The sequence below is a fragment of the Haliotis asinina genome, chromosome 7 (assembly GCF_037392515.1).
Source record: "Haliotis asinina isolate JCU_RB_2024 chromosome 7, JCU_Hal_asi_v2, whole genome shotgun sequence".
NCBI classification, from domain to species: domain Eukaryota; kingdom Metazoa; phylum Mollusca; class Gastropoda; order Lepetellida; family Haliotidae; genus Haliotis; species Haliotis asinina.
Genome location: NC_090286.1, coordinates 46778983 through 46792491, shown reverse-complemented (window position 1 = coordinate 46792491; position 13509 = coordinate 46778983). Strand labels below are relative to the sequence as shown.

Genomic DNA, 13509 nt, shown 5'->3' with positions numbered 1-13509 from the left:
TACATTATATGGACAAATAAGTCGAAGCTACTAGTTGTTTTTTTCCCCTGTGCTCCGTGGGTATGGCTCACCTTTGACTTAAGCTTGACACAAGTTCTTACTTTGGGCCTTGATGATCGTGTCTCTTGACAAACTGATGTGGATGTCTTCCTTCAAGGGTACATACGGTTTCTACCCGTAGGCTACCTAACTCGTAGTACAGACACTACCATGTAGACAGACATGTAGTAGACACATCCATGCGCTACCAGACCGTTTCCATTGACACATTGCAGTGAGCCTCCTTCCTGCTAAGTTCATACATTCCTTTCGCACTTTGAAATACATGCATGTTTATGATTGATACTTCTGCGCCAGAATCGATTAAACATCTGTACTGTTGCTTTCCTATTTTAATGCTACATGAACTTGGGTTAAGTGCCAGATTATTGTGTATGTTGGCCTCCCCTATTCCACGTCGGCTTCTTTACGAGAATGACTCTCTAGCTGTTTTGTTTCTGAATAAGTAATTGTTATTCTTATTTCTCTGCACTTTGTCTCCGGTTAACCCTGTTTGGACAGTCCCGTTTGAAATGCCCGGTCTAACTGAACACCCAGCACAGCTTTCACAGAATTTCACTCAAATCCTGATCAGCCATTTTGGAAATTTGAGGGTAGAGTGAACAACTTGGCGACTTCCCTGAGTTCCAACTTCAACTTAGGTTCCTGTTCACACTTTGGGAGAAGAATCCTCAATTTGCTTTACCCGAGTCACGGCACCATTGCAACACCTCCGGGGGTGTGGAACTTGAAACAACACGAGACGAAGCGTCTTGCAAAGAATGGTTGCTTTATTTCTTCAGTACACTTGTGAGATAGAATCCAGGTGGCCATGTTCTGATAACCTGTGACTGACACATAGTCCTCTGTGATGCAGTTGCAAATACGTTAAGACTAAATCGTTTACGTGGCACTTCTGTTGTGTACTTCAGCCAGAGGGTGTTCCTGTGAATTTGACATTGTTGACATTGATTAACATGCCAACTGGGAATACACTATGACTATTGAAAACTATTAATACGAACTGCTATGAAAGTAATGTTACTTACGCTATGATGACATGGCTCACTCATCATTCCTTGATAAACAAAAAGAAAAAAATACATCGGGAACAATAGAATTATGCATTACGAGCTAAAAATTATGTTGTGTCATTGTATTGATAGTCCAACAGTATCTTCGACATATTTGGTATTGTAGAAATTATGCAATGGTGTGGTCCCAGTGCCGCCCTTACGCTTCTCGACCTCAAGGTCGTGTTGGGGGTCGAGTTGGTCGATTTTCAAAACGAGCTTTGTCGATCCGGTCAAGCCAGGCCGAATCAGGTCTACCAAGGTTTTGAAACCTTTTTGACATGTCAAAAATCTTCCCTGATTTCCTTCTCGACCTTCGGTCCGAGATAGGGTCGAGACGATGGTCGAGAAAAGGTCGAAGTAGGTAAAAAAAAAAGGTCGAGTTTAGATCGACATTAGGTCGAGCTGGTCGAGTTGAAGTTTGGGCTGGCCTGACATGTTTAACTGTGTTTGTCTTAGAATCGATCTGTACTCCGCCTCCACTTTGAGTCGACCAACTCGATCTGGACTGGACCTGATCTCGACCTGAAGTCGACCTATTTCGACCTCAACTCGGCCCAATCGTGTCCGCGCAGACTGCATTAATGAATGACTGCATTCTTTGAATGTTGATTACGACGGAAAGTCAATCAATACAAGACAGAACATGACAATACTATTATATTATTTTATCCAAGGGCAATCCATTTTAAATAAGAAGTACCAACTGACAGATCGTTTTCATTTGCAGTTTTTAAAAGAAATTTTATACCCCAAAGTGTTGTGAGGACTAATATCTCGCTACACTCGTCACCCACATATATCACATTTTGGATATGACCTTGCTAATGATCACTGCAAAATAAAATGGAAGCTTTCCAAACATTGGACATCAAGAATACAGTTAGTGTGACTACTTATTGAACGCCCCTAGTACATTACGTGGCTTCTTGTAGGTGGGGCTATAGCGTGTCGTCGTATCAGGAATGTATGGGTATCAGTCACTGGTTAGGCGTTTCTGATTTACTGACGAAAGCCCGTTAAAAAACACAAAGTTGAATATTCAAAACCCTATTTATATTGAGCTATTGCCAATGAAATTACCAGTACAAGTTTTTACGAAGAAATGGCACACACATGGGCTATAACAGGTTAAATGAGACAGGAGATTTTTCGTATAATAAGCTGAAATATATGTACAAGTTAGGACTGACAGTCCCTATGGAACTTTACTCACTTCGCTCAGCTAAACCGCCAAATTCTGCTTCAACTAACTAATTACGAAGGTAAGCGTTTTCTTGACTAGTTTTCTAGATACCAACTGCCCGTTCTCTAACATTTGTGAAAAATGTAGTTTTCTGTCACGTGACAGCCTAGCGTTTTTAATACTAATGCTTTTCTGACATCCATACACCATACACTTGTAGTATGTCAAATGATTGCCACACATTCTCACCGGATTTCCCCGGAATCTATGCATCTTCATGCATTTGTAAGTTTAATGAATTCACCATTGAGGCAGTCAGTAAGAACCAGTATCTTGCCACTTGTATGCAACACGAAAGCCATGGATGCCAGAAAGGTACGAGTCTTCATTCACAAGTTTCACGTGGCGTGTATTCATGCACTTGTACATGTAATGAACACAAACATTCACATTACAAACAGTCAGTTAGAACCCTTGTCTTGCAACTTCTATGCCAAATGACAGCCAAGCATTCTTCGTCGAGGCAACTGCAAGGACGGTCCGCGCCTTCATACACAAGTTTCAGGTCAACTGACTGTCTAACATTCTCCGTCTTTGGGGTGAGTTTCTTCATTAACCGATTGAATATTTAATATCAGCTTGCTGCCTTTGTTGTCCGGTATCTCCATAGCTTCATACACTGGTTGGTCTTCATCGTCAGTCTCTACTCCTTGGTTTTCGTAAACCTGGTCGGCGTGGTCAACGTGATCGGCGGGGTCGACGTGATCGGCGTGGTCAACGTGATCGGCGGGGCCGACGTGATCGGCGGGGTTTACTCCTCCCATTGCAAAATACTCTGATTCAACTGAGCGATCTGGTAAGGGGACCTCGTACCTGTAGACGATCATAGAAGAATGTCTAGACGGATATCAAGAATTGCACAGTCTCATGCTGTTCCTTTGTATAGTTCTTTCTTTTTCCCCACCCCTCCTCTCTCTTCGTCTCTATCTATCTTACTCTACCCGTCTTTTTTCTCCCACTCTCCCTCCTTTCTTTCTCTTACAATTGCAGTTTAAGTCAACTTAAAAATGTCCCCGTTTCCCTGCTTATCAGTACAATATGAACACATTCATTTTGTTGTCTTCTATCAAATGTTACATGGGCAAGAAATGACATTGACATCGACTACCAGCTGAAAGAACACACGCGACTGTTGTTAACTTATATTCCAAGCAAGAATACTGAGCATAATTTAATTGTAAATTTCCCGATGTCCCTTTCCAGGTCATTCGTCATTCGATGTCCCTTTCCACTAAGACTGTGTCCTAATGTAAGGTATTCATAATCCAACAAACAGATGCAACCTGTAATGCACGCACAAAATACAGTGTGAAAATTACTTGAATCAACTTTTACTTGACTCCCAGCTGCTCAGAACCGAGTCTCACTTTAAGTAGGGACACAATTAAAGACATTATCACATTAATACCGTACATGTCAGGGTCTTCATCTTCAAATCCGCGATTATCAGCTCCCGGTTGTACTACTGGATCACCTGCGCCGTCACTATTGTTCGTGTCTGGCTCATTCACTGCGTTACCAGACTCGTCTCTGCAGTTGGAAACAAGGTATGATTGTATATGTCCTCTTGTAATTAATTTCCGGGCTAACCTGTCAGTGGAGTGGACTAGAGCCTGACGTGTTGATCTGTTTTGCTTGTTTTCTGTTTAGCGCCAGACTCAACAAAATTTCAGCTATTTGGCGGTGGTTTGTGAATAATCAAGTAAGTCTGGACCAGACAATCCAGTGATCAACATCATGAGCATAGATCTGCTAAGTCAACCAAGTCTACTGGGGCATTCTGGAAAGCAGTGTGAAACATTCGGGGAATTACATTTGGGTCTTAAGAGTGACCAGCGAGCACTTGAACCACCAAGCCACCCCTAATGGCCACGTACGGCACGAGTCATTGTGACGTATGGCATCAATGATCATCACCATCGGTGCACCAATATCATTACATATTAAAGGTGGTACAATTACGAAAACTTGGATTGTCCTCACCCATAGTTACGAGAATATTGACAGTAGAGTCCATATAACACGTTCATTAAGAAATACAGTTCGCTCCTCCCCATGTATAATGTAATATAGAATCCAAAGACGCCAAATTTAAAACTTAGCAATGTTTAATATAAGGCAGAAAACAAACAGAAAAGAAAATGAGCATTCCTCCTTTCACTCTAAATGACGTGCTGTTCTATTGGTATGTCGGCCCCGAAGGTCAAGACAAGAAAACACGTGATGTGAAATGCTCACGTACTTAAATAACAATGTGTATGCGTGTGCATGTTATGACGACGTGTATGCGTCTGCATGTTATGACGACATGTATGCACGTGCGTGTGATGACGACGTGTATGCGTGTGCATGTTATGACGACGTGTATGCGTGTGCATGTTATGACGACGTGTATGCGTGTGCATGTGATGACGACGTGTGTGCGTGTGCATGTGATAACGACGTGTATGCGTGTGCATGTGATGACGACGTGTACGCGTGTGCGAGTGATCACTGAGATACCATTCCGTAGTTAAGCAGTGAATACCTCACAGACACATCATTTTGACTCCTAGCCGACTCGTCCTTGTTTGAGCCATTACTATCAAGTTCTAGGCAGGGACCAGCAAGTACCACATTTTAACCTCTTTCGGTTTGACTGAACCCTCGGCCTTCGGCTTTCCGGTCAGACGCTTTAACCACTAACCACGAAGGTAGATGACATGAAAACGACAGATAAACAGTGTTGGAAGACGGTTTACGTGTGGGTTAAATGCATATTGTCACTTACGTTACTGACTTCTTGACGTAGACGTTGTTTCGTGGTGGATCCTGTTGTGTAGATCTGCGATCGATGGACTTGCGACGTGTCTGATGAACATCAACTACAGGCTCTCTCGAGGTTCTGAAGAGACTTGTGAGGCGAACGTAGGACCGACTTAATACGCTTTGGTGACTGTTGTTATTTACCCGATCTTCCGACTGCCGACGACTGATTGTAGAAGCCCCACTGGGACAACACAAAAAGTGAAGACGACAAGGTGATTTGGGACGAAAAGGGGGCCATCGCCCTCCCGTAGTGACGTTCGTTAGGCAGGGAGGAGGTTTATTGTGTGGAATGGTCGTACGAAACCTGACTGTTTGACTAGTGCAGTACTACAGTGCAGCGTAAGAAGGACATTCTAATCACACCACACAGGAAAAACACACACGCACGGTTTGGGTTTTAGCTGAAACTGTCCATGGCATCCCAAGTGAGCGATACACTTCTACAGTAGTTAGAATTGCGGTCTCAAGTGTACAAATTGCTGACGCGAGGGGGACTCATCTCTGATTTACGGTACCTCGACTGGTCGAGTGCTTTTAATTAAGACTATATGAACCAGGAATAGGGTTAAAATGTCCGCAATTTATTAATATTGGTGAACTTTTGTATCATATGATACAAAAAAAGAAGAATTACATTTCATTTCAGTTCTACATAGAAAGATGGGACAATTACTTTCCTTCACGTTCACTATTACTCATTTCGGTACTATCGACTGACAACGACAAAAATATCACAAGGCTTATTAACTTGCAAGAATCAACATTGTTCACACTTCAAGATTTAACGCACAGTTTTGTTCAGTTAAAATGACACATTCACAAACTGTACTGTTATTTAACAAAAACAATACATTCATCTAGCCTAATGATCATTGGTATGTAAGGTTTCCACTCCGTGGACTAATCAATCAGAAAATATCTCCACGAGTTAAAAAAGAAAATCTCATCATAACTGTATTTTTTTTATCCCAGCTGAAATTAGGTTTGGTCTCACCTTGTGTTTTTGCGAATTCTGCAGTAGAATAAAAAGAAAATAGCAGCCACAACTGCTATTATCAGGAGAATCATGATGATGGCACCAATGACTCCAGCAACAGCTGCTGAGATCCCTGAATAGACACATGAAGATGGTGAAGCATTACCAAACCCGGAAGGGACAGTGCAGCTGATACCATAAACAGACAGAGGACCGCAACACTGAGAATATTAACGATTTTGTCAACAATAAATCAGGTCACTGACTTTACTATGTAAGTATTTTGATGAGGTAGATGTCAAAGGTAGGTGTTTCTTTTGACTAGCATTTGTTGGTAGAAAACCAAACGCTAAACGTCTTCTTAGCAATAAAGGCCTGTGTTTGATATTTAATACAAAACGGCACACTCATAGTGGTATCAGGTGCAGGAAAACATTTCACCATTGGATAACTTGCCGACTTGAAGATGATTTACATTAAAAATGAAAGAATGTGGAATTTTAACGTGCAAAGGGACAAGTGGATTGATATTTTATTGATTGCAGTAGATGCGACGTTTCGATGAGGGTGCTAACACTGCCAATAAGCATGTGTCAGATATTACAATAAAGGTGTTGTCAATCAAGACAATTTCTTCCTCTTCATCATACTAGCTTCTGAATCTTTAAAGAAGAGCTTCAAGAAGACTGTATGATAAAAACCCCGAAAGTCATTGAAATGCCCTCGCTTGTGCATCTGATCACCATATATAGTAAATGCAACTTACCTGAATCAGGTCTTTGCATGTTACATTTGATTCCAGAGTATCCCTCCATGCAGCCTCCACTTCCACAAACGCCAGTCTCGGCATCACAGGACCCCCCTCCGCAGTGCCCGCATCTTTGTGAACAGTCGGACCCATAGCTGCCGTTTGTGCACACTGGTCGACAGAAGAGGAATAATTGTGAATGTTTTACTGGGGGTCGATGTTAGAACAATCTCTTTGAAACACACCACTGATCCAATGTTGGTTGAGCTTCCGATGTACAATATAAAATGGGTCTTCGGTGGGTCAGCCGCAGAAATGGGTTGCTGATGACCAAACCCAGCATTGTGCTCTGAGGCAGGTGTTAAGTGATGTTCTTAGGAAGTTAAATGATGTTCCTCGGTATAATGCAAGGTAAGCTGATTGTGGAAAGCAGGTTACATGATTAACACGCGTTCAAGCTGGGAGGCTTGATGAGTTTCGAGGTCTTAGAAAGTAAGATAATGTTAAATTTATGTTGACGGGTAGGGTGCCAGGGAAACCGATGGTCTAGGGATTCTGAGGTTGAGTACGTTGTCGTCTGATGGTAACAGAATCTGTGAAAATGTTGCTATTTATGGCGTGAAATAACATCCATATGACTGTATGTTCACAAATACAAATGAGCGTAATGGCAATTTGATAAAATTGCAGTTAAATATCACATTCAGAGATATAAACTGACCGTATTCAATTACATAGATGCAACAGACTTTAGCATACCTACTGTCCTTACACGAGGACCCCACAGAGGTAAAAGCTAGGGATGTTTGATGTAAACAGAATCTAGCCTAATTACTCACTATACACTAGGAACTCACAGAGGTAGAAGCTAGGGATGTTTGATGTAAACAGACTCCAGCCTACTTACTCACTATACACCAGGAACTCACAGAGGTAGAAGCTAGGGATGTTTGATGTAAACAGACTCTAGCCTACTTACTCACCATACACCAGGAACTCACAGAGGTAGAAGCTAGGGATGTTTGATGTAAACAGAATCTAACCTACTTACTCACCATACACCAGGAACTCACAGAGGTAGAAGCTATGGATGTTTGATGTAAACAGACTCTAGCCTACTTACTCACCATACACCAATACCTCACATAGGTAGAAGCTGTGGATGTTTCTGACAAAGACGAAGCGCCCCCTGTTATTACAGGTGGCGTTCAATCTTGATGCCACTGAGCTGCTAAACAGGTTGCAGAGGTCTTCATCATCAGTACGACTGGTTATTTCCGCTCTCTGAGACACGTACACCTGTGGTTGGTGCCAGGTGAAGTTGCTGAAGACTGCAATCACACTAACTATTTCAAAATGATTATTCAAAGAGATAATAGAAATGCTATGTGAACTGGCAAATATTTTAACAGGTTGGGTCCTGTTTCACACAAGCGATCGCAGCTACGTGATGGCAGCTCCTTTAGTTTAACATACATGACAAAGTCGTAGTTTTACGACCTTTCTGTGAAACGGGCCTCAGATATGTGCCCCTGAATCTTTCCCTTTGATTCCATTTTACAAAGACATGAAAAGAATATCTGGTGGCTGAAAACCACTCGTACATATTTGCTCTTTCGCTTAACAACCATGGAGCTGAAATGTCCTATTTGTCGAAAAATTCCTTTTTTACCTTTAAACGGAATTTGCTAGCAAAAATTTTATGTCAGCGGTGACTCATTAAATGGTGTATTTTTCATAATGTGTTGAAACGTCTTACATTTTGTAGCCTTGTTTAAAATCACACATACCCTACTTCATCAAAACTGGCATTATAATGCGCTCGTTCATTACGTTTCCCTTATTCACTATTGTTTCATGACAACTTCACTCTACAACTCACACTGTGATTCTGGGTGTATTACGATGATGTTCACTTTGATGGTCGTTTCAAGGTCAATCCGCAACCAGGCTACCGCATTACTCGTTGTGACCAAAAAGGTGCAGTTGGCGTCGTTGGTATTGCCGTCCACAGAACCTTGTCCGTTGTTAGTTTCAATACCTCTGCTCATAGTTCTTGTGATTTTGTTTAGTGCAATGTTCACTGAAAGTACGGACAGATGAATATAACGATCTGAAGAAGAGTTAGTTATAACATAATTATTAAATCTCGAAGTGAGTGAGTTTAGTTTTGAGGTTTACTTTTAGCTCAGCAATATTCAAGCTGTATGACGACGGTCCGTAGACAATCGAGTCTGAACCTTGATCCTTATTTAATGCTCATTTTAAATATCTCGAATTATTTACCAATATTCAATTTTGACACACCCGTGTTTGCTTCAAACAAGAAGATACTCGCTCGATGGCGAGGAAAGACAACATAGTGGTGAAGAGGAAAGAATATCGTAAATTCCTCAAACTACCTCTGCTCAACCAAGAGATTTATGACTCTTTCGCGTGTTCATGTTGACGAGAAACACTGACGGAGATAAGAGAAGTTCTTGAGAGGCATTTAGAAGTCGGTATTCTAATATAAGACAAAATGTTATGGATGTCAACTTCTTCTTTATTGTTGACACATTTCTGAGCTATTCCTTGCCGCTTTGTCAGGTGGATATATGTACTAAATAGGATGTATATACCAGAAATGTACAGGTTTTGACTTGAAATGCAATGTTTATCAACATAATATTAACTACAAGAATGGTAGTACTGGAAACATTTTCAATGTGAAAGTTACTCGAGTCAGAAGAGTCCGCGAGCAACACAGCGACGTTTTGTGACCGGTTCGGTTTCCATGGTGTCACTCACTACCATAGAGAAATTGCATATATTGGACCTCCGAGGATAGTGTGAACAACATCACCACACAAAATTTTGTTTGTGTTTGTGTACGACGTGCTTTGGAATGACGTGGATTTGGTTTGGTTTTAGATGACGGGACGAGTGAATACGCGCGAAGCGAGCAGGCTGATTTCCCGTCGAAGACAACAGATTGCCCACTTCCAAATTTTGAATCAACTGTTTGCGGTCACTGTGATGACACTGGGTGGAAGCTGTGTCCTCACGAAATGCGGAGATGGTTGCCCCCAAAGCAGCTACATTTCTTCGATGGACAGCGCAAGAAAAGCACATGACACGAGAGTAAACGTTTTTCCTCGCATTTTCGTTATTTTGCAAGTATATCAGGTTTTGCCATTTGGCAGAGGGGTTTAGGAATCTACAGATCTTTCATTAACAGTTTGACACCCTCTATGTATATTGCAATTGCGCGTTAAGCGAGGGCACCCTCCTGAGTGTCAAAACAAGATCGCAGAGAATGATCGTTTCAAAACACAATATGACATCGTCATCAGCAGACGCGCCTTTAACATCTGTCAGTTCTTGGATGTAGTTATTTTAGACCTTTATTCACAGTGTAGGCTTTAATACGTCAGTTATTTGTCAATTATCGTTGAAAAATCAAAGTGCACACTTTCCATGGAGTTGTTCACATTTAGCAAAGAGACTGTCCACTGCGTTGTGATTTCTGTGTACAGTTTGCAGTTTTTTACCGCGATATTATCAAGCGATAATCAATCATCTGACCGAGCCGTAGATGCATTCAGGCTCTAGTTGAGGTTTATCGGAATGTATGGCTTGGCCATATCGAGGATGACAACAATTGTGAACAAAACATTCTTCTATATAACAAATACCTCCAGTATAGGTTTAGGACATGACGGTTAATCCGACAAGATTTCTCGGAATGAATTTTGAAGTTGAACCAGTGAACGAGTCGCATATATATTTCAGTACCAGTCGTTTGTTGTCTAGTACATCGAAAACAAACAGGAACAGAAACAGACTGGGTTTCGTCCTATTGTGTAAGTTAGTACAATAACCAGTTCATTAGGGACCTGTCATAATGGGCTTGCTGCAAATGTCTTTCAAAATTGACAAGCATGCCAGGTATTGTAGCTGGTTGATACTCCTTACCGTTAACTTTTCTGGCACTCATGAAAAATACTTTGCTAAAATTTCGTTGAGGTCATAGGGAAGAATGTCATGAATTTGTGTTCACAGAGCAAGGAAGATGCATGTCGCTGTTTCTTCCCTGATGCGCTAATGTTAAAGTCTCAGATAACTTCCTCATTCTGTATCTATTACACAGATAACACGACCCTTTAGACTCGCTCATCCATCTGAGCGAGACGGCTGACTTAGATGGGAGAGGTCATCTTGTTGGCGTCTGCGATTGTGTTAACTTATCAAAATGCTTGAGTTTTAGTCCAATAGTCCAGCTATGTGATGTCGGGCTGTAAATACACGAGTCTTTACCAAACAATCCAGTAATCGGGAGCAGCAATCTACTCATTCTGTATCTATTACACAGATAACACGACCCTTTAGACTCGCTCATCCATCTGAGCGAGACGGCTGACTTAGATGGGAGAGGTCATCTTGTTGGCGTCTGCGATTGTGTTAACTTATCAAAATGCTTGAGTTATAGTCCAATAGTCCAGCTATATGATGTCGGGTTGTAAATACACGAGTCTTTACCAAACAATCCAGTAATCAGGAGCAGCAATCTACGCAACTGGTATACAATGGCATTTGTCAACCAAGTCAGTGTGCCTGATCACCCGATCCTGTTAGTCGCATCTTACGACAAGTATTTATGTCTTTATGTTACTTGGCACATGAAATCAGCTTAACCCCACATGTATATTTATGTGTCTGTGTTAGCTTAACACAACGTTTCCGAAACTAGATTGAAGACCTATGAAAACATTATGCAATGTGTGGAATACTGCCAATACTAAACCACTTACTTGAAGGGTGTACTGACATGTCCCTATACATCTCCATTGAGGAAGTAGACAGTGTGGGCTATGATACCGTGTATGTACTACACAAAGAACCTATTCAGCTCACTAAGCACGGTCTTACATACCTATGGCTCTCAGTGTGGCTGCGATTGTATAATACTGTACATGTATATACACATATACGCCATGCTCTAAAACAAGGGCGGATAAAACTTTTTGAGAAAGGTGTGTGTGTACTGTTTATTTTCACAAGAGAGTCTTATAATAAACTTTCAGGATAAAGGTGTGTTGGTGTGTGTGTGTGTGTGTGTGTGTGTGCGTGCGTGCGTGCGTGCGTGCGTCCAAGCTATAAAATAAGACATACTTAATCAACTCAATATTGTGTCTGACATGTCAAATGAACTACATTTATGCTACACTTTAAACACCTGATCTAATCGCGCACGGCACCCCCTGGTCGTAATCACTATGTGTCACATGTACTGAAATGCACCGCGGGTGACCATTACCTAAGTAAAGGAAGGTAAATACCAAGAACATACCCAGCTCTGAATGAATTACTCCAAGGTGATTCTGTATCAACACCAGGATCAACATTATCGGCAACATCTTCATCATGGTCGAGTCGACAGCTACATAAATACGGACAAGGAAGTTCAGCTGTGTTAACTACTGACACTTGATCTTGTCACTTGTGGCATACTGCCATGTCCCATTCACACAACTCTTCGTAACTTCAAAGCGGCGTCAGTCCCGTTCAACCAACACAGGTAAAGTTACAAGGGCTGTTCATAATGGTTTAACGGATTCTATGCCCAATTATATCATATCAGTATAAGTAAACCATAGATGGCATGTGTGCATGGTGAGATTATTTCATGTGCTTTGACGTAATATGAAAAGCAATAGAACTGTTGACATTTCCTACGCAGCCTTTGGTACCTATGAAGATCCGGGTTAGAACTGGTCTTCAGAAACTCATGCTTGTCGTAAGAGGTGACTAACAGTATCTTGTGTGCAGGCCCTCTGATTTGGTTGAGACATGTCATCGTATACCAGTTACCTAAATTCGACGCTCATGCTGATGATATCACTCAGTTTTCTGGTCCTGACTCGCGTGAAGATCCGGGTTAGAATTGGTCTTCAGCAACCCATGCTTGTTATAAAAAAGCCGACTAACTGAATCGTGCCATCAGGCCTTCTGACTTGGTTGGCACATGTCATTATATCACACTTCCGAAGAATTTATGCTGATGATGTTGATCACTGGGTTATCTTGTTCAGACTCGTGTCTTTACTGACCGCCGCCATAGAGGTGGATAATTGTGCTGGGTAAAACAGCAAACCAACACTGTAGCCTCTAGGACTGACGGTGTGCAAATCTGCATGGGAATGCTATGCTGGTCGTAAGATGCGACTAACGGGATCGGGTGATCAGGCTCGTTGACTTGGTTGACCCATATCATCGGTTCCCAATCGCGCAAATCGATTGTTATGCTGTTGATCACTGGGTTGCAGACTCCAGACTCGATTATTTACAGACCGCCGTAAATAATTTTAGTAAAACTAAACTCACTCACTGCGTGGAAATGTCGCTAAATGTAATAAACAGGGAGTTGGTACCCTTGAAGGTGTAATGTATGTTTCCATACTTGCTGACCAGCATTTAGAATGGTGCTGCTCAACTGTCATGCAGCATGCAGTAAATGATTTGCGAAGTAAACATCTAATAAACATGCTTATGAACAGAACGGGTTTCTAAATATCCTTTGTGGAAGGGTGTTCGTTGCAGCGAAACTTCCACTATTTTCAAAGTTTACGGTTTATAT

The 13509-nt window shown here is 41.6% G+C and overlaps 1 protein-coding gene across 2 annotated transcripts; it reads right to left on the bottom strand.

The window, feature by feature from the left end:
• Positions 1–1765: 1765 nt before the first annotated feature.
• LOC137291125 (uncharacterized) lies at positions 1766–12412 on the bottom strand. Of its 2 annotated transcripts, none has more exons than XM_067822409.1 (8): positions 12223–12412; positions 8773–8973; positions 8018–8221; positions 6909–7061; positions 6161–6275; positions 5129–5347; positions 3772–3888; positions 1766–3171 (listed from the first exon to the last, which is right to left on the bottom strand). In XM_067822409.1, the coding sequence occupies exons 1-8, from the start codon at positions 12296–12298 to the stop codon at positions 2877–2879; spliced, it is 1380 nt and encodes a 459-aa protein (XP_067678510.1). In that variant the 5' UTR covers positions 12299–12412; the 3' UTR covers positions 1766–2876. The 2 variants fall into 2 exon arrangements, with proteins under 2 accessions (XP_067678510.1, XP_067678511.1); XM_067822410.1 differs by lacking the exon at positions 12223–12412 and adding an exon at positions 11684–11765.
• Positions 12413–13509: the final 1097 nt, after the last annotated feature.

Bases quoted from the DNA above. Each gene is read 5' to 3' on its own strand.
- LOC137291125 (XM_067822409.1), bottom strand. From the start codon at position 12,298: ATGATGAAGATGTTGCCGATAATGTTGATCCTGGTGTTGATACAGAAT. The intron at 7,062-8,017 runs GTGAGTAAGTAG...TCTGTCGACCAG, and splicing joins ATGTGAGGTATTGGTGTATG to TGTGCACAAACGGCAGCTAT. The intron at 3,889-5,128 runs GTAAGTGACAAT...TTCCAACTGCAG, and splicing joins TACGTCAAGAAGTCAGTAAC to AGACGAGTCTGGTAACGCAG.